The following is a 26,313-nucleotide window of genomic DNA, read 5'->3' as shown; positions in this document are numbered from 1 at the left end:
TGGTCAAATCTGTTAAATTTAATTATGTTTTAAGCTCGGTACAGTTCATTTAAAATGTGTTTTATGAGATGAATCAGGCTGTAATGAGATTTACTGGCTCTCTATGTAAAACAATATTCTAATGTACAGTATTAATAAATGTAATTCATGGTTAGATTAATTATGTGGTACAAATAGAGCCTTTCACACGCATAACGAAGTCAGTAGAGTAGAAATTATAAGAATGTTGCTTTATATTTACTCTAAATTACATTTATATTGACAAATATATCAAATAGGCCTACCATATCATACGTTTAGTGTGGTTCAAAGAATAGAATAGAAATTATGTTTTACACATTAATATATTGTCATTTTACGTTTATGTTAGAATAAAATAACAAATGGTGCCATACTTTATGTAATTTCTATATGACACAATATGGGGGACCCAAAGCAGAAATATTCTATCTATGGAATAATAACTGCACTTAAAACATACTATTATATAATTAAAAATGTGTATATGTTAACTAATCAAAAATGTACTAAATAGAACATTAGCACATATTCGGGGATAAATAATGCATGACGCGTAATAATATAAGACCAAACAAGTGAACAAACGATAAAATAATCTTGCAAAGACATTCCTAATTATCTTTGCTCTCGGTGTTTCATAATATTACACGCATACCTGCCTAAATGAACGCAAAACGGATCATGTTGGTCAGACGAACCATATGTAACGCGTTTGGTAAACTCTTGTATGGAAGTTTAAATCCTCCATGCTGCCTCTGTCGTCTTTGTTGTTGTAATGACGCCATCTCACCCTATTCTCCCATTGGCCGAGAGGGGCCAGTTTTCGCGCCATTCGAGTATCTCGGCATTGTGGGATAGCATCAGGAGGTCAGCGGCGCCCCGGGTAAACTCCGTGTTTAACCCGAACACATTTTTTTGGGACATTTAACGGATTTTAACAGATTCCAGCTATGCGTGGGGATGAAACGGATACAGAGTCCGTCAGATCAGCCGATGGCTCGATCCGGAGTAATTTCGAGGCGCTTTGTCAGGAGCTCAATATGGACGAAGAGACGGCAGCTGAAGCGCTTCAGAACTTCAGATCCATCTGGAACACTTACACGCTGGAGGTTTGACTTTAGATCACATTTACACGACAAACTAATGACAGGAGCAGATTATCTTTTTTGTTGTAATTCTGAAATGATCAAAATAATCAGTAATGTTGTCTAAATAAGAGGTTCCATTTAATGTTATTGCGAAATTTTCTGAAGTAACTGCTAACGTTATATGAATGTTCAGTGTCGGTATACAGTTATAACATTTATATAATGTTTGTAAACTGTGTATTCAAGAATGCAATGGTGTACTTACCACAATAAGTTACATATTTTAAAAAATCCGACTTAGTTGGTGTGCCAACTTATAAACCCAAATACAGTGTAAAAATGCTGGGTTCAACACAAATCCGTCATGTTGTCCCAACTCAAATCGATTTAGAGCGTGATTGTTTTTACAAATATAAGTGGATTCTACGTAAAACACTTATGTTGTCTCAAAACATCTTAAGAATTGTGTTGTTTGGGCTGATTTTAAGTAAGTAGTTTGAACAAGCTGCAAAAGTAAGTTTTTGAGTGTATTCATTATAATAATAGCCGGGTCATATGTTACATTAGGAAACAATACATATGTTGTTGCGCTTCTAATATGATTGAGACTTCCCCTTGTGTTTGTGTCATGTGACATAGTTGGGAACTCTACTTTAAAGGGAAAGAATGCAGTTGTTCTGTCAATTTCGTATCGAGGTCAGAGAGACCTGGATAAATTCAGAGAGAAGGTATATGTTAACATTATATTGAAACATCTGTTTATATTTTCCAAAACAGCTAACCACAGAGTTATGGGATCAAAAAATATCAATCTGTCAACATTTTTTCTATTTGAAATGAGGAAAATAAACATGCGTGATGGATATGACAAAAAAAGTCTTCGAGTTTACAGTATACAACATACTTTGTAGAAATTCTGTGAATTAAACAGAATGATTTAAATATATGATAAGGAAAAAGCTTTGTTATTGATGTGATGTCTCTTTGTTATGGATGTGACGGATGTAAAAATTGCAACTTGTGTGACTTTGGTAAATCAAATATAATTGAGACATTTTTGAGTATTTTTAAGCACCGTAAAATAGAAACCTATACAAAAAAACGAAGAAATGATTTTGCTATTATGGCGAACACACATTTTTTTTCATGTTAAGGTTGACATTTGCATGTAATTGCTCATATAAATAACTATGATAACGTTATATGAATGTCACAGTAATAACTATATAATATAACGTTACCATATTAACTAAACATTTTTTTAAATGATGTTTTCAAGAATACAATGGTAAACCTACCAAGGTACTTATTTTAAAATATCTGATTCTATTGGTGTGCCTTTTTACAAGCACAGAACAGTGCAAAAATGTTGAGTTTAACACAATCTGAACAATCTCGAACACATTCCTTCATGTTGTCCCAACTCAAATCGATTAAGTTAACTTAATTCTTTTTACAAATTTAGATGGGTTCAATGTAACACGTTTAGGTTGCCCCAAAACACACACACACACACACACACACACACACACACACACACACACACACACACATATATATATATATATATATATATATATATATATATATATATATATATATATATATGAGCAATTCCATGAAAATAACCTTGCCATGAAAAGAGTTATGTATTCGCTCAAACAGCAAAACCGTTTCTGCATTTATTGTGTAGGCTTGTATTTTACATTGCTTTAAAATTCTCAAATGCCTCTGTCAATGTTTTCAAAAAGTTATATTGGATTTACAAAAGACACACAAGTGGCAATTTCACATCTGTCACATCCATAACAGAGAGGTGTCACATCCAATCAAGTCAATTCTTTTTGTTCTACAGACAGCCGACTCTTATCTTTTTGATTTGGATTGGTTTTTTTTGGGTTGTGTAGTTTAATCCACAGAATTTCTACAAAGCATGATGTTTACTGTAAACTCACAGACTTTTTTCATCACATCCATAACGCATATTTATTTCCCTAATTCAAAATAGAAAAAAATGTTTACATATTGATCTTTTTCTGATCCCATAACTCTGTGGTCAGTTGTTCTGATAAGTATTACCAGATGATTCAATATAATGTTAACATATACTTCCTCTCTGAATTTATGTTTTAAGATTTTACTACAAATGTCACATCCATAATGCTGGAATTGCTACTATTGCTACTCCGTTATATGTATTAAAGTAATAAAGTAAATAATGCATTCTTTTTGTTGCAAATATTGTTTGATATAGTGAGGCAAAGAAGTTCAAAACTTGAATACATTCATTTTATTCATAGGTGTAATTTGTTTAAAATCAGCTGCTATATGGACTTGTTTATTGATACTGTGCACTTAGTGTTATTGATATAGTTACATTTACATTGTTTTTAATAACAGCATACTTGCATAAAATACATATAAATATCAGTAAATATAAATATCATTTTCCGAAAAAATAAATCACGTTAAAGTAATTTAATTACTAACGCAACTTTATTCCAGTAAATGTTCATCTTGAAATATTAATAATAACAGTATAATGTTTGTTTTCATTTTACTTAAAAAAAAAAAAAAACTGCACAACACATAAACCTTAAGGTGAACAGTTGTAATCAGATGTATAACATGATCAATCACGTGATTTTTGCAACACATTTTGTTTCTTCAGTTTTTTGATCATGTTGGATATTTAGAGGCCACAGATGTATTCTGCTGCTTGTCTTGATCTGTAGGCTGTGTTTGGTTTTCTCAGGGTGATGTCATGCACTGGCTGGCCTGCTCTCTGTACGCTGCCTGTAGGAAGAGCTCCATCCCTACAGTGGGACGGGGTGTGATGGAGGGCAACTGTGTTTCCCTTACAAGGATCTTGCGCTCTGCAAAACTCAGGTAAGGGTCTCAAAGTCTGTTTACAGTTTAAACCTGGTGTTAATGCATTTTCTTTGTCTACTTGTGAGCCGATCAACAATGGTTAATGTCAGGTGTAAACGGGACCAAATAAATATTATGCCTGTAGGATGAACATCATTTACTGTCATTTAATTTTATTGCGCACTTTTAAATTTAAGATTTACTTCATTTCTGAAAAATCAATGAGCATTTATATTAATCTGAATGTTTTGTTGTCTTTCCTCTAGTTTGATCCAGTTCTTCAGCAAGATGAAGAAATGGTCAGACATGGCGAATCTCTGTCAGGACTTTCGCAGCCGCATAGGTCGACTAGAGCGCAATTTTGAAGTGTCGACAGTGATTTTTCGCAAATTTGAGCCGATATTTCTGGACATGTTTCAGAATCCTCAGAGTGAACCTCCTCGCATGCCTAGAAGTCGCAAACACCGGTAAATCCGCCTGCATTTTCTTTTCTTTTTATGCTTTTGACCGAAAAAGGAAATTTAAAGAAACAAATATGCTTCTTTTTTTTTTTTTGTAGACGTCTTCCATGCCACATCAGTGATGTCTTCAAGTTCTGTTGGACCCTCTTTGTTTATACAAAAGGTAATTAAAAAATCACTCTCTACAAAAGCTATTAATGAGCACTTCTCTTTAACCAGTTAAACGTCATCGACTTTTGCTTTAAGATTTAAAGGGCTAGCCTTGCACCAGACCCCCGTAAGTGATTTCGTTTGAAAGTGTAGAATCTAAATTTTATGCACATATGCATTACTTTGGTTTTTATTCTACTGTACAAAAGTTATTTACACTTAAATACACAGTATTTTGGATACCCGAGCTGGGTATTTTACATTGGTTCATTTTCATATTTTTTATATGACACATGTACAAGCTATAGCTCAAATAAAAGCTCTTGCCGGTGCTCATATGGTTCTAGCATTCTTTTTACTGAATTATATTCACATATCAAACAGTTGTTGAATGAATCGTGTTGTTTCCATGGCGCAGAAGTGAAAACAATACATTTATGATCACTAAGCAGCCCCAGATAGCACAGATAGCTGTCATCTCTTACCTTATCCTGTGCTCTTCAGGGTCATTCTCCTCTGTTTTTGAGGTGATGTACATGCATCTGATGTGGTCCAAACACAGCGAATTATGTTTGATCAAACAAAAGAATAGTGAAATATGAAAATAATGATCAATCCCTGTGGCTTGTACAGCACCTCTCATCAGTTGGAATAAAATAACTTTTGCATAGATTATGGTGGAGACGTTTTTCTTTTTCCCTATGATTACAGACATGTGCAGGAACCACCAAAATTAATTACAGCACGCTAGACCACACAGAACCTAAAAGGTACAATTTCAAATTTGAGTTTATTAAAAAAAATACAAAAAGCACCTTTTTTTTTTGTTTATTATAACACAGACAACATATACAGATATTTTAAAAACTTTCAATAGTGTTTTATGAAAATTCAAAGTTTTTATTTTTAAATGATACCAAATTTTTGCATTTACACCTCTGCATGTGGATTTGGAAAGCTTTTAAATTTGGGTAGGCAAAATCCAGGCGGAAATCCCAAAATAACAGCAGAGTTTAACTGGTTAAAAGTCCAATGATTAAAAGTCCATAATAAAACATCCATAATAAAAAAGTGCCCACTAAATAAAGGCCTTCTGTAACAAACCAATGCATTTATAAAGTAAAATATCTGTCCTACAAATCAACTCAATTTGAGGTTTATTGTTATTCTGTTACATGTTTGAACATACAGTGGGATGAAGTTGTGTATCGCAGGACCACGGTGAATAAGCATAATCATAAATATAGACATAACACTGGAAGTAAGAGCAATATTAAGTCTCTACGTAACTAACACACCGGAGCGGTACTCTAACTGTACATATATTATGAATACTTAGACTATACACACAACCTAAGACTGACTATACAAGTACTTTTGCGTAAGACGGAATACTGTTGTGCAAGATACTGTTCATACGGGGTATTTTAATGTTGAGAAAATCAAGTAGTGAAACTTGATTGTGTGGTACATTCACAAGTAAACATTGTTTTCCTTATTAAGACCTTCTAAGATTAAGTAAAGTGTAATATGCATATAGAGAGAAGAGTGTTTCCACAAGTGGTTTGTCAAGCACACTTTAGAAATGCACAATGTTTTTCAAGAGGTATGGAGGGATTGTAAGAAAGTGAATGAAAGTGAGTCATGTCTTTGCAGCAGATGGCATATAACATACACGTAACACTATGAATCCAGCAAAAAAAATTCTGTCAGGTAAAATTAAATTCAGCTAAATACTCTTAAATGTCTTCTGTCTTAAAAAAAACATAAAAATATGGAAAAGAAATAGTGATTTGAAACTGATCTTGTAGTAATTAGATTTTTGCTATAACTGTATTTGAATCAAGACTTTTATGGGTGAATTTTCATTTAACAAATGCAGTCATACACCCTAACAATTTTTACAATTTAGTCTTATTTATTCTATACTTTTATTGCTAGTATATGAATACTATTTGTAGATATATGTCTAATTTTGACTGCTTTTGCTAAAAATCTCTGACTTATAGTTCCAGCTGATCTCATGACATGAATTCTGCTTTATTTCAGGTAATTTCCACATGATCGGAGATGATTTGGTCAACTCCTATCACCTCCTCCTCTGCTGTCTGGACCTGGTGTTTTGCAACGCTCTCATGTGCTCCAACAGGAAAGATCTCATCAATCAGAATTTCAGAGGTAAAGGTCACCTTTTATTCATCTCAGAAAATATGTTTGCTTGACTGATTGAGAAGACAGACAAAATTACAAGTGAATCCATTGATTGCATTAAATATATTTGAGTGTTTTAAAGCATGCCTGTGTTGTTTTGATTTACACTCTTCAGCGATTCTGAATTTAGTGTCTTTCCCTCACCGTAATATTGCATTGTGTTTGCTTTGTGTCTGAAAAAACAGGTAAACACTTCACTGAACATCTGTTTTTCACCTTTCTGTAGGCCTGCCGAAAGACACAGAAAACCTGAAAGAGATGCCCTGTGTCATTGACAAGTTGTGTGAACTGCATGATGGGTTGGTGGTGGAGGCCAAAGGCATAAAGGAGCACTACTTCAAGCCCTACATAAAGACCCTGTTTGAGAAAAGAGTGAGGAATATATACGCACTTTGACACCCAAAACAAAAACAGCACAATTCCATATATGACTGCATGCTTTGTAGAAAAAAAATTTAATTACAGTTTTTCTTTTCAAAATGACGATTTGCGATTACTTCTGTTTCATAAAAGAACTACAGTTTAATGTGGTGGTTTTAGCAGAGCCACAGAAATACTAAACATAATTAAAAAAAAAACTACAGTATCCTAAATTAAATAAATTAAATATAAAATTTTAAACTTTAAAGAATTTAAACAATGTAAACAATTGTACATCATTAAAACACTGGTGATAACTAGGGCCAGACAGAATTTGTTGATGTTTTTTGGCTATTTCTGCTGAGAACTTTGTAAAAAAATTTGTGGATTTATGCAGAATTATTTTGAGAGTATCATAACTAAAAACATTAAAAAAAACATAAAAAAAATAATATATATATTTTTTTTTTCATTTTCAAAGTCCTTTTATTCCTTTTATACAGAGGAATGAACTGCCAACTTATCCGGCATATGTTTTACGCAGCGGATGCCCTTCCAACTGCAACCCATTACTGGGAAACATCCATACACACATACTCTGCGGACAATTTTTATCCCAATTTACCTATAGCGCATGTCTTTGGACTGTGGTGGAAACCGGAGCACCCGGAGGAAACCTACGCGATCAATGGGAGAACATGCAAACTCCACACAGAAACGCCAGCTGACCTAGCTGAGACTCAGCAACCTTCTTTCTGTGAGGTGATCATGCTACCCATAGCGCCATCGTGCAGCCCATATATATATATATATATATATATATATATATATATATATATTTTTTTTTTTTTAATATAATTAATTGAATTATAAATGCGCGGTAAGAGTCGTGCACGTAATATATTCAGATATCATAGCTGATCTGTGATAAATGCCGTTGTGGAAAGTCACTCTACAGACACACTCGTGTCAGGGTTAACAAGTATCCCTTTAATAGCGATAGAGGAAAGGAAATTTATGTACTGTCATCATTGCAAAGATAAAATAAATCAGTTATTGGAAATGAGTTAAAACTTTTTTGTTTTAAAATGTTTTGAAAAAAAATCTCTCCAAAATTTGGTGAAAAATAAATGGGGACTAAAATTTCAGGGGGGCTAATAATTCTAATTTCAGCTCTCTCTCTCTCTATATATATATATATATATATATATATATATATATATATATATATATGTATATGTATATACCTTTTAACTTTTATTTAATGTTTACAATGCAAATCCAATATGATCCACTTATTTGTTAAACAGAAAGTCGCTCATATAGTATACTAAATACACAAAATATAACTTTACAAACTGTTTTGTAACTAAATTATATGAACATTTTCATGTTAGTCAATAATATTAATGAAATGAATGTTTATTTAGTTTTTAAACTTAATTTACTTACATTTACACTATGAATTGACTGAATGATGGGCTAAAAAATCTGCGGAAATCTGCAGATTTCTGCATGTGCAGATTTCGTGTGGACCTAGCGATAACCTACATTACTGTGGACAACCTATATAACAACGACAGCAAATGTTTTTGCCTTTTAAACTGCAAAGAACATGAATTCTAAACCAAAGGGTCAACAAGAAAAGCTGCACTTCTAGATTATGTTACTTTTTTACATTGTTCAGGGTAATGTGCTTACCAACTGTCAGAACTGTCAAAAATTTTATGTTTCTTATTTATTAGTGCATTGAAATAAACACTGCTTTTGGGATTTGAAATTTTTATTTTTTTATATAGTGATTTCGTTTTAGAAATGTCTAATTGTGCAGGCCTAATTCTATATTTATAGCTTTTGTTTTACCTCCTTATATTCCCAGATGTTAAAAGGTGATGTTGAAACTCTGACTGAATTACTGGACACTCCAAATTTCCAAGATAACAAGTACGCACATTCAATTTCTGAACACATTGCTTTTCCATGCAAAACGTTGTATGCAATTAAATGCTTTTGAAAACATTTTTGTCTTTTCAGTAAAGCCATAAATCGTGATTATGAGGAGTTTGTTTTGACTGTGGGGGATTTTGATGAGCGAGTGTTTTTGGGGGCTGATGCAGACGAGGAGATCGGCACACCGCGCAAATCCACCGCTGAACCTCCTTCAGGTCATCTCTCTGCCCGCATGCAGGTGGAGAACAACCTTCAGCAGCACTTTGAGAAGGTATGAAGAAAAGTAGTTAGATTAACAGTCACTGTAATTACAGTATTTATTAGGGGTGTGATGAGATGCTTACTCCAGGAGACAAGATTGGTTTCAAGAGAACAAAACAAGATTTTGGCAGTATTTTAAAGAAATCTTGAATGATAAAATATATGAATGGAAAATAGTCTTTTATTCAACTGAAAAAAAATCACAAAATGCAAAACCATATAGGTGCTTTTTTAAATCAACTTGTAATGAATGTTATTTTAATGACTTCTGTGCAGTAAAGGACATGCCAACACTGCAAAATATGTTGCTAATATTTGAATGGAGAGTAGTCTTTTTATACATGACTATTTAGGTGCTTTTTAAAGGTGCTGTATGTAAGTTTTTGACTTTTCTAAAGCATAAAAATACCATAATATGTTTGCAGGTATTTAAGAAACATGCTAAGTGAACATAATTGTTTATCTGAAAAACAATGAATTCAGATATTCTACTTTAAAATTGTGAGTTACGTGCAGGATTGTCTGTCTTTGTTTTGTTCATTTATCCCGCCCAATGCCAGTTTAGCCAAATATATTTCAGCACCCTGGGTTGCTTTAGCGCAAAACCATGTTTTTCATTCATTTATTTATTCATTCAATCTGGAAGCCTCAATACCCATGACAAGCTCAGAACTACTGGATACAATTATAAATTAAGTACTGATAGGAGAGAGTTGTTTTAAAGTGACTTGATACCGCATGAATGAAAAGATAACTTCTTTTCCCGGACAGTATAAAGCTGTGTTCGCTGATGATGCGACAAGCCTCTAGGAGTTCCCCGTTTGTGTGTGCGCACAGAGATGTGTGTGTCTGGTCCTTTAGTGACTCAGTAGATGGAGGGAATTAATGTTAAAGTTCATTTAAAGTTAGAGAATTTAAAGTTAGAGTTAAACAGCTGTGTATGCATGGCTTATTCTGTTGCAAAATGCAGCTAAAAGTCCTACACGATGGTAATAGTTTAATCAAGGTGTTGACATGTCTGTACTGCACAGCAGTAATGTGACTGAAATAGGAATACTTTACGGCTTAACATGTCAGCTGTAGCCTCTGCTCAGACCGCAACCTTCGATGGAAAAAAAAAAAAAAGGTTACGTCACACCCGCCCAAGCAAATGAGTGACACGCAACATCGAGGCAGCCCTGGTTGCCAGGTGTGTGCAAAGCACTTGAATTGCGGTTCATATCCAAACCTGCCTCCAATCTTCAATGCTAATTTCACCCTCACGCTCCATCATAACATAACTCACGAGACAACTTAACACCTCTACGAGAAATCTTAACGGGATTTAATCTTGTGATACCACGTGATATGGGACCTCATTACACCCCTACTATATATATATATATATATATATATATATATATTTGCATCTTCTTCCTGTTTGTGTGCAGACGCGTTCCCTTGCTCCCTCTACTCCTCTAACGGGTCGACGGTATTTAAAGGAGAAGGAAGTGCTGGTCACGCCTGTTTCTTCAGCCACCCAAAGTGTGAGTCGACTGCAAAGCATGGTGTCTGGTCTCCGAAACGCACCGAGCGACGCTCTGCTTCAGATATTTATGTAAGTGTTTGCTAAAACCAAAACATGCACTTATAGTTTTAGATTTGGTTTTCTTGCATTCCTTTTTTTAAACTTGTTTTTGTGTCAGATGTGGACACAAATGTGTATTATGACACAGGAGACTGTGAATTATGAGGACATTGCTGATGTTTACATTTTTCAAAAGGTTTAGAAATCATACAGAATGAGCTTTTTCAGAAAGTAAAACTGCACATTTTTTTTGTAAAGCGTGGGGTTGGGGAAGTGCCATCTCAAATACAGTTTGTACAGTATAAAAACAATAGAAACCTATGGAATATCCCCACAATTCACAATAATAAACCTTTACGTCTATTTAACCATTCTTCATTTTCTGTTCAAATAGTTCCTGTTCTCGAAACCCCACTGAATCCATTCTGAATCGGGTGAAAACCTTGGGGGAAAAGTTCAAACAGGCCTACACTAATCCCACAGATGACCTGCCGGGAGCACATATGGGTCAGATTTACTGCCGTCTAAAATGATTGGTCATTATGAAAGCATTATGTGTGATCATGTAAATAAGTGCAGGCTCTTGTGTGTAGACTTTGCAGAGAAACGTCTGAAGCTGGCCGAGATCTTGTACTTTAAGATCCTGGAGAATGTAATGACTCAAGAGATGAAGAGATTACAAGGCAAAGACTGGGCAGTAAGTCACATTATTAATATTATATTTGATATATGCTTGATGCATGTGATAAATGTGTTTGTAAATGTAGCTTTTCCACTTCTGCTTTTTTTTTTTTTTTCTTTATTCAAAGAGGAATCGGTTATATGGAACAACATGCCTTGCAGTAATGTCTTATTTTAAAGCTCTCGCTGTCTGCTTTGGTGCAAGATTGTAAGCTCTTCCTCTCTTACGTCTTTTTCTCAATCAGGTCCTGTTGGAGCAGGAGGTGCTCCATTGCTCTCTTTTGGCCTGCTGTCTGGAGGTGGTGCTGTTCTCATACAGCTCGCAAAGAACTTTCCCCTGGATACTGGAAATCTTTCAGATCCCACCTTTCTACTTTTACAAGGTACAGAACATTGTCAGTATGGAGGATTAAACCTGCAAAAACAATACATAAATCCACAAATTCCTGTATGCGTAAATATATAAAGAATTAATAGTGCGGGCAGATAAATAATTAAATTGCACTTTTGTTAGGGGAATAAGAAAATGCTAAACTGAGTTGATCCTCCCTCCTGCAAATGTGTATTCCTTTTAGAACGTAGTTCCACGTTTACTTTTCCTGAGCTCAACATGCTAATGAGAGAGTGTATTATCAATCTTCAGAAGGTGGGCTTTATGCCATTATGATTGATTGTTAAAAAAATCTTGTTCACTTTTTTTTTTGTCGCTGATGATGATATATAGACACCGTCTCATTAGCTTGTTGAGCTGGAAAAGTAAGGAACTATGTCCAAAAATGAATACACATTTGAAAGGGGAGAAAACTTTGTTTATTTTTTTTTTCTTAAATGTATCTGCCCACACTATTAATTATTTCTATACTTATCAGAATCAGAATTGGTTTTATTGAAACGTGTGCTTACACACACAAGGAAATTGTTTTGGCTACAGAGGCTTCATGTGTATGCAATGTGACAAGTTTTTTATTTATGCAGGAATTATATATATATATATATATATATATATATATATATATATATATATATATATATATATATATATATATATATATATATATATATAAATATATATAATAGATGTCAATATTTAATGACCGAAGGTCTTTGTCAGTATCGATAAAAAAAAAAATTTGGTAGGTAGTTTCGTATGAAGCGATATAGTTTTATTAAATGCAGCTGCTGAGCGAGCGCCATGCTGTATGTATTTAAATAATGATGGCTGGTTCCTTTACTTAAAAGCTCAAATTTGATTATCATTATTTGTGTTGTTGACAGAGTTTGAGGTTTACTGTATTATTATTATTCACAGCTTAAAGTTTGCTTTGATCGTTCAGCGTTTACACTTTACCATTGCACACACTTTGTAACATTTTATTTATTAAGATTAAGAGTCTCCTTAACACGTTTATTTTATTATAAAGAGATCAGATATTTTGTTTAAATAATTTAGTTTTTGTCTATCAAAACTATTTGCCTCAGTAATGTTGGTAAAATAAAATAAAGTGATTTAAATAAATAAAAAAATCCTAATATTCCTAAATGGACTGTAAAACATATATTTAGTAATTATCAAAATCGAATGATATGAAATGTGATATCGTGATTTAATTTTTTTTGTTGAAATATTGTCCAACTATATATATATATATATATATATATATATATATATATATATATATATATATATATATATATATATATATATATATATATATATATATATATATATATATATAATTATAATTATATTATTTTATTTATTTGATTATTTATCTTCATATTTATTTGTGTATTTTTTATTTATTTATTTGATTATCTATTTACTTATTTGCGTATTTATTTGATTATTTGCATATTTATTTATTTGTGACATTTGTGGATTTATTTATTTGCACAATTATTTTTATTTGTCACCTGCATATTTTAGTACATTGTAGTTTTTTTTTTTTTTTTTTTTTTTAATAGCTTTGGTTGTTGTTAGTGCACTATTGCATCTCGTTGCAGTAGATATAGATATGTCTCTAGAATAAAGATCACAATCTGTTTAGTGCTTAAAAGAAATGCTGAAATGCTTAAATAAACATGTAAATAATAAATGTAATAAATGTAATAAATAAATGTAAATAAACATGTGTTTGTGTAGGTGATTGAGGTGTTCATCCGCTCAGAGGAGGGTTTATCCAGAGACATGGTGAAGCATTTGAACAGTATAGAGGAACAGGTGCTGGAAAGCAGAGCGTGGACAAGAGATTCAGCCCTGTGGAATGCTCTTAACAAGGATAACAATAAAGTTCCTACTGTAGAAGAGGTATCTATAGACAGTACATGTGCACACACTTTGTATGCTTAATAGATTACTCTATTAGATAGATCATGGCTCTCAAACTCAATTCCTGTAGTGCCACAGCTCTGCATGGTTGCTCCAGCCCTAATTAGACACACCTGGTTCAGCTAATCAAGGTGTTCAAGACTACTCTGAACACCTTGATTAGTTTATCCGTTGTGTTAGAAGTGGGTTGGGGCAAAACACTGCAGCTCTGCGGCGCTCCAGGAATTTAGTTTGAGACCTGTGATTTAGATCAATGGATTATTTCAGTGTCTCACATTTATCTGTGTTTCTGATTTTAAGGTGAATTTTCCTAGCAATTTTGATACAGGCAACAATGCAGGTGGTCCCACTCACCTCCCATTGGTGGCGCTGTCCCCCATCATTCACCCTCGCCTCAGGGAGGTCCGCACTGGCCTGGGCTCCAGCGCACGCAAAGGTATCATACTCTGCTTACTTACACACTCCAGCTAAATTTGGTTGTCAGTTCACTTTTTACGACTCAATCCTTTTCTGTACAAGCATAGTTTAGTAATTTACACAATGACAACAACACTGAAAAACTGAATTAATAAATGTGTATCCTACTTTAGATGGATCTCTCTTTTGCATGCACTGTGCAAGAAGTATGCTACTACAATTGTAAACAAGTATTTAGCTGAAGTATTTATTCATAAACTACTGGCTTAGCACTATTATTAAGATAATGACTGTTTATTAGTGCTTAGTAACTAATGGTTTGCTACTGGTGTGAATTGTAAATTAAAATAAAGTATGAATTTTAATATTGCAGCTTAAACTATAACTTTATATAATTTAGCTCAAATATTGATCAAGACAAGTAAACAGTCGTAAATAACAAAAGAACAAATGAACAAATTATAAGTAATGGCAAAAATTTGAGTACCCCTCTCTGGCTGCATAATTATGTGCTCTTTCTTTGTAAGAGAAGAACAAGGTGAAATGCTATTTGGTTTCTAGTGAAAGCTGTATAATGTCATGTTTTTCCAAAAAGTAATACATTGTGTAGCAGTATGATGTGTGAAATTAGATTGAAACTGAAAAATAGGCTATGCAAAAAAGATTTTTAAAAGATATTTAAAAATTGTGTAGATTTCAGAACCTGTAGTCACTTAATTCTGATTGATTACTTCAAAAATGTGATTTGAGAGAGCCTTAACAATCATGACATTCATGAAAAAGGATATTTAAGATAGCTGATTGCTGCTTGTGCTTCTCCTTATTGTGAACCTGAAAGTAGCAACGTGGGAACCTCAAAAGAACTCCCTATTTACCTAAAAGCTTGAATAATTCACCAACATAATTTAGGAGAAGGATACAAGAAGCTATCACAGGTTTAAAGAGTCATGACACCCCCCACTTTCGGATCAGGTCTGCCTCAGGATTTTTTCAAAAGATGCATCATAATGGGCGTGGACTTTCACGAGCAAAGGGTAGGAGTGGGCGTGGCCAGCAGGGGAGAAGGAGGGGAGTGAACAACTGTTGTCAGTCGGCTCACAAAATGAGACACAAACCGTGAGAAGACTCATGAGTTTATAGTTTACAAAGTTAAAATGTAAAGAAATAAACAGTTTTTAATACTCTGCTACATATGTTATATGTAATTTCATATACAGATAACTAAATTTATATTCTTGTAAAGATAATCGTGTTCATATAAACACTAGAAATGAAGACTTTTCCCTCATTCCCTGGGTCTGAATCATAGGTCTGAATGCAGACTCTTACCCTATTTTAACCATTAGCCCTGTTAGTAATCTAGAGGATTTAGGCAAACACAGCAGCACAGCGATGTGTCTAAATGTGAACAAACAAAGTCCGGCATTCTCCAGTCCTCGTACTGCTCTCCCGACAAATATGCTTGCTGGACATAAACAGCTTTGCTGTATCAGCCCTGACAACATCGCAGGGAAAAACATGCAACAAAACCCATGGATCATGGACACAAACACATATGACCATTCATGAACAGCTAAATACTGTGTGCCGTGGGTCCGTGTCTCACAGCATGGCAGGTCTGCCTTGCCTTCGGAAAGTACATGCAGTCATGAATAATTAAGAAGCAGGCACTTCTCATAGGATAAGAAAACTCTGCTATGAATAATAATGAGAAACCGACACGTCATCTTTGCACTTGCAGTTTTGCGCTACATTGCCGATTTTGATCCGCCCCAAAAACATTTTAAACCCGGAAGCTGAAATAAGCTGACAAAAGCTCAAAATTATCCAGTTTTCCCCACAATTAAAGCTATCAGGTGCTAACATTGTCTTAACTGATGCTCAACACACACTGCAAAGTAAAATGTCAAAGTACTCAAGGGTTTCGTGAACCTTTAAAGTCTATCTCCACAGAAATATAGTAAGTAAATGGAAGGCCACAGGAACAGTTCTTGTGAAGGAAAGATGTGCTAGACCAAGACAAATATCTGAAAGGCAAAGAATGGTTAGAATGATCACAGACCACCTTCAAAGAGCTCCAGGAACATCATGCTGCTAATATCGTCATTGTACATCGTTCCACAATTCAGCGCATTCTTCACAAAGAACCTATATATTTTCTTTCTCAACTGTTTGGTTTCACAAAGCGAAACTGTTTCTGCATTATATGAGATGAATAACCTGAATAACATTTCTGCTTTCTTTCCCAGACGTCCCTCAATCCCCCATCTCTCTCCATGATCGCTACAGCTCTCCAGCTGCTGGCAGCGCAAAGAGACGCTTGTTTGGTGACGATGCTCCACCACAATCCCCAGTAAAAAGGATCTCTGTCACTCCCATCAAAATCATTCCCAGTGGCTTGGAAAACCAGACCACCACAACCACTGTCCTCTCCATGGCCACCGGAAATGGCCAGCAGCTCACCATTCCACTGCCAGGTATTCTTCCTTCTCTTTTAACTCACATTTTTTCCAAAGAAAAAGTTTTACAAAAATAAACATTGTGCTGGTGTTGCATGTCCTTTAGTGGTGAAGAATGAGGCAGGCGGCATCACAGTCATCCAGCTTCAGGCCAGCGATATGAATCCTCTCACTGCTCAAGTTTTATTGACCGCTTCCCCGAGCCGGCCTGCTCTAGCCGCTCCAGCTATCAGCTCTGACTCACAGCCACCACCTGCCAATAAACCTCGCCGCACGGGCTCACTCGCACTCTTCTTCAGGAAGGTGAGGAGGACAGTGTTGCTGACTTCAAAATTCTAGTTTTGTAATGTTTTGTTGCGTTTTATTTTTTGTTTGGGTTTGTTTTGTGGTTTGTTTTGTTGTTTAGAATGGTTTGTTGTGTTGTAGTTTGTTTTGGTTGTTGTTTTGGTTTTTGTTGGGGTTTTGTGTTGTAGTTTCTGTTTTTTGGTTTTGTTGTGTTTTGTTTGGTTTGTTCTGTTGTAGTTTCTGTTTTTTGGTTTTGTTTGGTTTGTTGTGTTGTAGTTTCTGTTTTTTGGTTTGTTTTGTTGTGTTTTGTTTGTTTTGTGTTTTTTTGTTTTTTGTTTTATGTTTTGGTTTTGTGTTATTTGGTTTAGTTTGTTGTGTTGTAGTTTCAGTTTTTTGGTTTGTTTTGTTGTGTTTTGTTTGTTTTGTGTTTTTTTGTTTTTTGTTTTATGTTTTGGTTTTGTGTTATTTGGTTTAGTTTGTTGTGTTGTAGTTTCAGTTTTTTGGTTTTGTTTGTTGTGTTGTAGTTTGTTTTGTTTTGTTGTTTGGTTTGTTGTGTTGTAGTTCTCGTTTTTTGGTTCGGTTTGGTTGGTTTTCTTGTGTTTCATTTGTTGTGGGTTTGGTTTGTTGTGTTGTTGTCTGTGGTTTTTTTTGTTTGTTTTGTTTTGTGTTTTGGTTTGTGTGTTGTGGTTCGGTTTATGTTGTGTTTTTTGTTTTGTGGTTTTGTTTTGTGTTGTGGTTTGTTTTGTTTTGGTTGGTTTTGTGTTTTTTTGTGGTTTTAATGTGAATTTGTTTTCTGATGATACTATGGATACACGGCTAATATTTTTGATCAGGTCCTGCCATATAAAGATTTGTTATGGGGAACATATCAACGATCGAAAATCTCTTGAGGGGGGATTCTGGATACATATAAATAAAAGCACCACAATTAAATTAAAACATTACTTCTCGACCACTTTCCCCAGTATGAAGGAATTTTATAGGATTGTGGTCTTAAGGAAAGTGTCAGTACTGCCCTATTTATTAGTTACATTTTTAATTTTTATTTATTTAATTTTTTTTTTTTTTGTTATTCTTAATGTTTTTTGTTTTGTTTTTTAAGTACACATGAAATCAAAACTAACCATATTGAGTTAGTTAGCTCACATTGCTAGTTTTGTGGTGAACAATTCATCTGTGCATGTTGTTAGGAAAATTTTTTTTGCTATATACAAATATATATTTGATATACAGAAATATATTAGCAATTCTTAATCATGCAAGTATAGAGAAAAACAGTTTTCAAAAAAAAAATCTTATTCCCCAGCAGAGCCTTAATTTAAATATGGGTCTTATTGTCTTATTTCAAGTGCATATGTTCTGTTGCTACTCCTTTCAGGTGTATCATTTAGCCAGTGTGCGTCTGCGAGACCTGTGTCTGAAGCTGGATATCTCCTCAGAGCTAAGAGGGAAGATCTGGACGTGTTTTGAGCACTCTCTCCTGCACTGCACTGACCTGATGAAGGACAGACACCTGGACCAGCTGCTGCTTTGTGCTGTTTACATCATATCAAGGGTACAGATTTTAAATGCAGTAAAACATTAATATTTTTAAACATTGGTCGAAAGTTTTATTGTAATGTCTTGCTGTTTAATTGTTTATTTATTAATTCAATGGTTTTGCTATGAAAATAACCATTGTTGTTGCTATGATAATAAGGGTTGTAACGGTATGAATTTTTCACGGTATGATAATCTTCTAAAACAATACCACGGTTTGACGGTTTCACGGTATACGGTATACGGTATGTTACAAATGTTACAAAATAATAGAACAGTGAAGCAAATTTGACTTTTTCCAAATAATATATTTTTAGTTACTATAAACAACACCACTTACAATGAACAAATAAAAATAAGAAAATAATAAATAATGTGTCAAAGTCCAAATAAAGTCCAAATAAACATGGTGCAAATCCTTAGTAAAAAATAGATATAAATATTTACTATACTATAAATAGTTACATAACGAAACTAGATTCAATATGGAACATCCTTAGGTTTTATGTGCCAGCGTGGATATGGATGTGGTTGTATGCAATGCAGACAAACAGCTGCATCTTCATTTGCGTCTTTTGAAAACAGCAAGAGCAACAGTTTGTCTTTGCTGTGTCACTGTTTTGTCATGTTTCTGTGCTGCTGTGCATGCAAAAGTACTTAGTATGAGAATTATTTCATGCAAAACTTTTTTTTTTTGCGTTTTATTTAGCCGCGCATAAATGTATGCCTTTCTCTCATTCCGTGTTGTTCAAAAAGCTTGGTCCACAAACAAAAGCGAAACCTATGCTTATTGGTTGTGATATAGCGAGTTTGAACCAATCTGGGCATGGAGGAGGGACAATGCATCAATGTATCATGTCTGATTTGTCCGGAGACACAGTGACGAGCGTTTCTTTGTCAAATCAGCGTTGTCAAATGTTGATGACGTAACCGCACTGATTCCGGAGCCTCTGAAAGTCCGTGAATGTTATCAGCGGATCAAAAGTTATTAAACATTTAAGAGCAATGCTTATTTTTAGCCGCGGGCGGCTGTCTCGGTCTTTAAGGGTTAAAACCGTTGATATGCAATTGTTCATGGTATGATAATCGTGCACGTTCAAATCGTGGTAAACCGTCATACCGGTATATTGTTACAACCCTAGACATGACATGATATAATATGATGTATTAGTAAAAATCTAAAGGAATGTTATGAATATTTATAAACAAAATACTGCATTTTTGGCATAATTACAGCATCATGTTATTGTTCAGGAATAGTTTTAATATGCTTATTTGTTGCTCAAGAAAACCTTTATTGGTTTAATTTTAAAAACCATGTTGCTGTCTATTATTTTGGTCTTGTGTTTTTTAAATGCCAATATTTTATATAACACATTTTATTAATGCATTGTTTCTAATTAAAAACATTCATCACTTTGATAAATGAAAAAATTTATGAATAAAATGTATATAAATTACAATTTTACATTAAAAATCATTTAAATTGTGACATTTTTTTGCAGATCACGAAAGAAGAGCACACTTTTCAGGACATTATGAAATGCTACCGAACACAACCACAGGCCAACAGTCATGTGAGTATCAACTCTTAGTCTTTCTAAATGGCATAGAAATGCTTTAATGCACACAAGTGTCGAAAATCTTGTAATTTTAGCTGAAAGGAAGCACAACTCAGTCTTTGATATACCCACATCAACCATGTTTTGTGTGTTTGTAGGTGTACCGCAGTGTTTTAATAAAGAGGCGTCCCAAAGTGCAGCAGGCTGACGAGAACATGGAAGTCGATCCTCCAGCAGACCAGTGTAAGGACGATACAGACAAACGCATCTGTCTTTTAAAAAATAAATAAATAGTTCACAGTATAGTGCATTAGCATTCAAATATTTGGAGCCAGTTAGATGGGGTTTTTTAGATGTTAGATGGTATGTTTTTTAGTTGTAAGGACATGTTAAATTTAATAAAAGTGTCCTTCCTGTCACCTTGGAATAATGATGAAAAAGATTATTTGCATAAATTGCTATTTGTCCATCAAAGAATCATGAGGAAAATCTTTCATGATTTCCACGCAAATATTTTAGTTGCGCAGCTGTCTTGAATTTCACCAATAACAAGAAGTGTTTCTTGAGCACCAAACTCAGCATATTACAATAATTTCTGAAAGATTATGTGAGGGCTGAATGCTTAATTTGCATCAAAGGAATAAATAATGTTTTAACTATTCAATTCATCTTTATTTTTCTAGTGCTTTTACAATGTAGATTGTATCAAAGCAGCTTCACATAGAAGATTATAGTAAATTGAAACTCTTGTCAGTTCAGTTTTTGACTATATTTGTTCTCTTTAAAAGGGAAATACTTGGCTAATATGTTGCTTAGAATTATATTAGACAAATACAAGTGTTTTAATTTATTCTTATTTTAATTTTTTTATTCATTGTTCTGTCAATTATTTTCATTATAAATTATTACTTTTCACTTATTTTTAAGTCCAAAGAGAAATGGACTATTGTTTGTTTTTGTATTATTATTATTATTATTATTATTATTATTATGTGCTGTATTACTCTGGTTACTGAGCAGCAATAGATAACACTTTTCACAAATCACAAATTTGATTTTTCTAAAAAGTTTTAAAATCAATGAACGCATATTAATCGTGATACCCGTGATTATTCCTCAGACTATAATTGTACAACCAACATCTATAGTCATTGCATCCCTAAATAATATATATTTAGATCTCAAATGTACATGTATATCATACAAAGTATGTATAAATTTAAAAACACAAAGAGTTGAAGTCAGAATTATTATCCCCTCTGAATTATTAGCGCCCTGTTTATTTTTTTTCCCCAATTTTTGTTTAACACAGAGAAGATTTTTTTTAACACATTTCTAAACATAATAGTTTTTATAACTCATCTCTAATAACTGATTTATTTTATCTTTGTTATGATGAGAGTAAATAATATTTTACTAGATGTTTTTCAAGACACTACTATACAGCTTAAAGTGACATTAAAAGCTAAACTAGGTTAAATCAGGCAGGTAAGGGCAATTAGGCAAGTTATTGTATATTGATGGTTTGATCTGTAGACAATTGGGGAAATATATTCACCTTATTCTTCACAGACGAGCGGGCGAAGCCATTTGAATCTTTTTGGCTCGAGACTTCTGGTCTCATTCACTTCCATTCATTTTTAAACATTAAAAACAGCTCATTATGCTGTTTGATGTTGCAAACTGATATTTCCCTGTTATATTATTATACTTGGTCTGTATAGTAATGCAAACATTTGTTTGTAGAGCAAGTAGTTTGACCGTTTTTTGCCGTTTATTATTCCCAGTCATTTCTCCCAAAGGCGACTGAATCTGAAGTTTTAAGACAATCGCGAAAACAGGCGCACTTCCGCATTTCAGAATAAGGTCAATAGCTTAAAGGGGCTAATAATTTTGTCCTTATTTTTTTTTTTTAAATTAAAACTTATTTTATACTAGCTGAAATAAAACAAATCAGACTTTCTCCAGAAGAAAAGAATATTATCAGACTTTATTTATATGTTTATTGTTTTATTTATTATTACAATAAACTTATTTTTACTGTTTATTAAAAATTGCAGGCATAATGAGACTTCTTCAAAAAACATTACAGATTTACTCCAATTGGATGACATTTTGTGCGTTTTTATTTAGTTACTGTAGGTTTCATAAATTTGGCAACATTCTGCTGGCATTTAATTGCTTTGTTATTTGTTTTGTTTTACAGCCAATGAGAGGACTGATCAGGCAGCCAATGAGAGGAGCGATCAGGCTGACAGAACACAGACTGTCTTCGAATCAGAGGAAAGAGGGGATCTCATCCAGTTCTACAACAACATTTATGTGTCAAAGATGAGATCATTCGCTTTCAAATATGCACTTTCCACGCTTGATAACAGGGTTGGTTTTGTTGCTTTGCTTCATTATGTTGTTGCATGTAATTGATAACCGTTTTTTTTTTTTATTCACACTCTCTCTCTCTTTTTGTTTCTCTATAAAGATGGAAGCTCCTCCGTTATCTCCGTTCCCCTCCGTTCGGTCTCACACTCTCTCTCCTCGCCGTGTGTCTCAGAAACACTCCATCTTTGTGTCTCCTCATAAAAACAGCTCCAGTCTCACGCCCAGCACTGCATACACATACAGGTTCACTGGAAGCCCTTCAAAGGTTAGTCCAACTGAGCATGTGCAGAAATATTTGCAATAGTTATTTCAGGATATTTTTAATATGTTAGGGCTGTCAGTCAAATATTTAATTGCATGATTGCCATGATTTAACTTTTAATCGTTCAATTGTACATTAAATTAAGATAATGTTACATTTTTGAAATTACATAACATCAGGAACTAAAATGCACACAGTAATTAATCAAACACAACATTGTGTTATAGGGATGCACTGAAATGAAAATTGTTGGCCAAAGCATAATGAAGCACTTCAAGAGACTGAATACCCAAAATAAAACTTTTTAACCTTTTTTTTTCTTTCTCCAAATATTAAAATATGATTTTTATATTACAGTTCTATAAGAAGTTTATATTGAGTCTCTTACACTTCCATTTTTTTGTTTCACCAATGAAAATGGTTCCATCCAAAGCTAGGACACACCACTGGGGTATTTCACTACTGATTTTTTTATGTTGTTTTACACAAATGATTCGCTGTCAAATTCATGAAGACAATAGGTTTGGACACACAAGATTCACACATGAACATTTACTTAAAGGAGAAGAACAACCAAAATGTCAGTATTGCAAAAGAAACCAAACTGTTAAACATATTCTTGTGGAATGCCCTATTTTTTATGTTATCAAACAACATTTTTTGTCTGGAAAGACTTTAAAAGGAAATATTTTTAAATGTGAATCCTTCTAAAATTGTACAATTTTTATCAAAATTAAACCTTAAATTGTTTTTAAAAAAAAATTCTTATCTTATTATTATTATTATTATTATTATTTTACCTTGTGTATTATGTATTGCTGTTGGTGACTTTTAATTATTAAAAAGATTTTTATAATCATATAAAAATAGTATTTGTAAAATGTGGTAAATTTGATCTGTTTTTATGCCATGACAAAGCCAAAGAAGTTGAAATGGCTATAAACTCAAAATTCTCTCTCTCTCTGTTATTTCAACAATTGGGCTATGCTGCTGTCGAAAACCCAACAAATAATTGAGAAATTCTTAATTTAAGAAATTTTATATCTAAACCTTCAAATTTTTATTTATTTATTTTTTTAAGTCAATTACTCTGACATTTTTAACATAAATATTAGGTTTAAGTGAAATGTGATTACAGGAAGGACTTTTGTGGTGCTTCATATGCTGGGGTATGAATTACAAAGGTGCTTGATTTAAAATGGAATGGAGCTTTACAAAGTCCTTGAATCTGGTGTCATGAAAGTCTGGGAACTCTGATCACAAAAGATGTTTTAAAAATGTTCATATGATCGAATACACAGTGTAGTTTTGCATTGTTGTTCTCAATTGGATTATAGCATATACAATTGAAATCAGAATTATTCTTCCCCCTGTTTGTTTTTTTCCCCCAATATCTGTTTAGGAGCAGATTTTCTCATGATCACTGCCATGATGACAGTAAATAATATTTGACTAGATATTTTTCAAGACACTTCTATACAGCTTAAAGTGTAAAGTTTAAAGATGTAATTAGGTTAATTAGGGTAACTAGGCAGGTTAGTGTAATTACGCAAGTTAACTATGTTTGTATGTATGTATTGTATGTGTGTGTATGTATGTATTGTATGTGTGTATGTATGTATGTATGTATATACACATTTTTTTCCCCTTCAAGTTTGGATTAATGGAAAGATTTTTTTTCTGAACTAATGCTGCGTTCACACCAGATGTGGAAGCATCAAGTACAAGTGATTTACAAGTGAAGTCAATGCAAAGATTCGAACAGACATCCTGCGGGGCGATACATGTGAATGATGCGATTTGCGCGAAAGAAACATTAACCAATCATGAGCTTTGTCTTCTAGGGGAGTGATTATGTTGCCTGTTGTTGGTTTTCCTGGGGGAAATCCTCCTACCGACCCCAGACAACAGTTCATCAAACTGGGCTTGGCTTAGTTGGAAGCACCGCTAAAGCTTCCATCATCCAGGTTTATTTTCTGGAGGAGTTTATGAGCTCACAGAGCTGCTGTACCTCTGAATGGATCTAGTGGACTCAGACGCGGCTCCAAATGAATCAACACTGTTTTTCAGCCTTTATAAAGCACATAAACGCAGCTCTTGGCTCAATAAAATCCATGTTAGCCTTTTAGCAATGAAGCTAGCGTCACCGAGCAGACAGAAGCCCTGCCCATGACTATTGCGTCTATTTTTAGATGAACTTGATGCGCAAATAAAACGGATTTGACGCACGAATAAAGTGAGTAAACTTAAAATGTTCACACGTCTGTTTACGACCCAGTATCGCTGTTTATTCACGCGTCTGGTATGAACGAAGCATAATAATATTGACTTTAAAATGGTTTTAAAAAGCTACTTTGATTTTAACTGAAAAAAATTCACAGGAGGGATAAAAATGTTATCTTCAACTGTATATTTCATTTGCAAACCCCTCCTGATTTGCACAGTCATTTTCAATCAAGATTTTTGGAGTTCTGGCTGTGGATCTAAAAGTTGACCTGTTTCTCTGCAGGAGCTGAGTGACATAAACCAGATGATCCGTCAGGGTGGCGTGAGCAAGAAGCGGGCGTTCACCATGGAGGGCGACGAGACCGAATCTCCGTCTAAATGTCTCCGGCAAGAGAACGACGACGTGCTGCTCAAACGCCTCCAGGACGTGGTCAGCGAGAGAGCCAGTCTGTGATCTGCTTTCATTGCAGACTCAATTAAAAAAAAAAAAAAGCCAAAAACTGAACTTTGTTTGAGTTGCTCAGCGACTCCAGGATGTAGAGAGAGAGATGTGACAATTATTAATTATGTCGCAGATTAATAACACAACCAAAAATAACAAAAACAGCTCGTGCAGCTCGAGTATCATGACTGAGGTTTTTAATCACAGAAGAAGTTCAGGGAGATCAGTATGAAGGTAAAGACTTTATTCTGAATCAAACAATCTTTTATCGTGCATTTTTCACAATATGCATCATGCTTTTGTAAAGAGCGCCTATTACAGAGATGTTCTGTAGCTTTTCCAATCAAAACTGAACATTTTTTGCAGTCAAGGAGTTGCTCTGCTTCAAATATTTAAAGGATTCTCACTATTTTTTTATTTTTTTTATTATTCTCTCATTCTGTATCAACACAAAAGGAGAATAATTTAAAGGTTTGTAATTGTAATTTGTGCTTTTTTTATTCAAGGTTTATTTGGCATATTGTACTGAACAAGCAAGTTTAATCAATTTTTAATGCTTTTCTGCTAATCAAATGATCATCTTTTTGCAAGCATCCTGCAAATCTATAGCACAGCTCTGTATTCAGATGTGTGGTATCTACACCTTTCAATTGTCATTTATTTCTCTTTTTAAGTTCTTGTATTTTACTGTAACAGAGCAGTTTTCTGTTTTTGAGAGATTTCTAAAAAAAAAACAGGTCATGTTTACAGTGCATTTCACTGTTTTGGTATTAAATGTGGTGGATTTCACCA

At 33.8% G+C, this 26,313-nt stretch overlaps 1 protein-coding gene across 3 annotated transcripts; it reads left to right on the top strand.

Moving 5' to 3' along the window:
• Positions 1-867: 867 nt before the first annotated feature.
• Positions 868-26,313, top strand: rbl1 (retinoblastoma-like 1 (p107)). Of its 3 annotated transcripts, none has more exons than XR_012407470.1 (22): positions 868-1,130; positions 3,865-3,998; positions 4,247-4,447; positions 4,540-4,604; positions 6,641-6,769; positions 7,029-7,174; positions 9,042-9,106; positions 9,197-9,383; positions 10,804-10,970; positions 11,335-11,447; positions 11,534-11,637; positions 11,867-12,004; positions 13,765-13,929; positions 14,251-14,386; positions 16,617-16,844; positions 16,933-17,129; positions 18,490-18,820; positions 19,793-20,227; positions 20,371-20,455; positions 22,443-22,591; positions 22,692-22,856; positions 25,363-26,313. XR_012407470.1 is itself a non-coding variant. In XM_021476946.3 (22 exons), the coding sequence occupies exons 1-22, from the start codon at positions 972-974 to the stop codon at positions 25,531-25,533; spliced, it is 3,153 nt and encodes a 1,050-aa protein (XP_021332621.1). In that variant the 5' UTR covers positions 868-971; the 3' UTR covers positions 25,534-26,313.

Source organism: Danio rerio, chromosome 6, assembly GCF_049306965.1.
Source record: "Danio rerio strain Tuebingen ecotype United States chromosome 6, GRCz12tu, whole genome shotgun sequence".
NCBI lineage: Eukaryota > Metazoa > Chordata > Actinopteri > Cypriniformes > Danionidae > Danio > Danio rerio.
This window is presented reverse-complemented; position numbering and strand designations above follow the sequence as displayed.

What these genes read in the sequence shown, in the direction of transcription:
- rbl1 (XM_021476946.3), top strand. Translation starts at nt 972, where the DNA reads ATGCGTGGGGATGAAACGGATACAGAGTCCGTCAGATCAGCCGATGGC. An exon ending in CCTCTTTGTTTATACAAAAG is followed by an intron (nt 4,605 to 6,640) that starts GTAATTAAAAAA and finishes GCTTTATTTCAG; the next exon opens with GTAATTTCCACATGATCGGA. An exon ending in GCTCACCATTCCACTGCCAG is followed by an intron (nt 16,845 to 16,932) that starts GTATTCTTCCTT and finishes CATGTCCTTTAG; the next exon opens with TGGTGAAGAATGAGGCAGGC.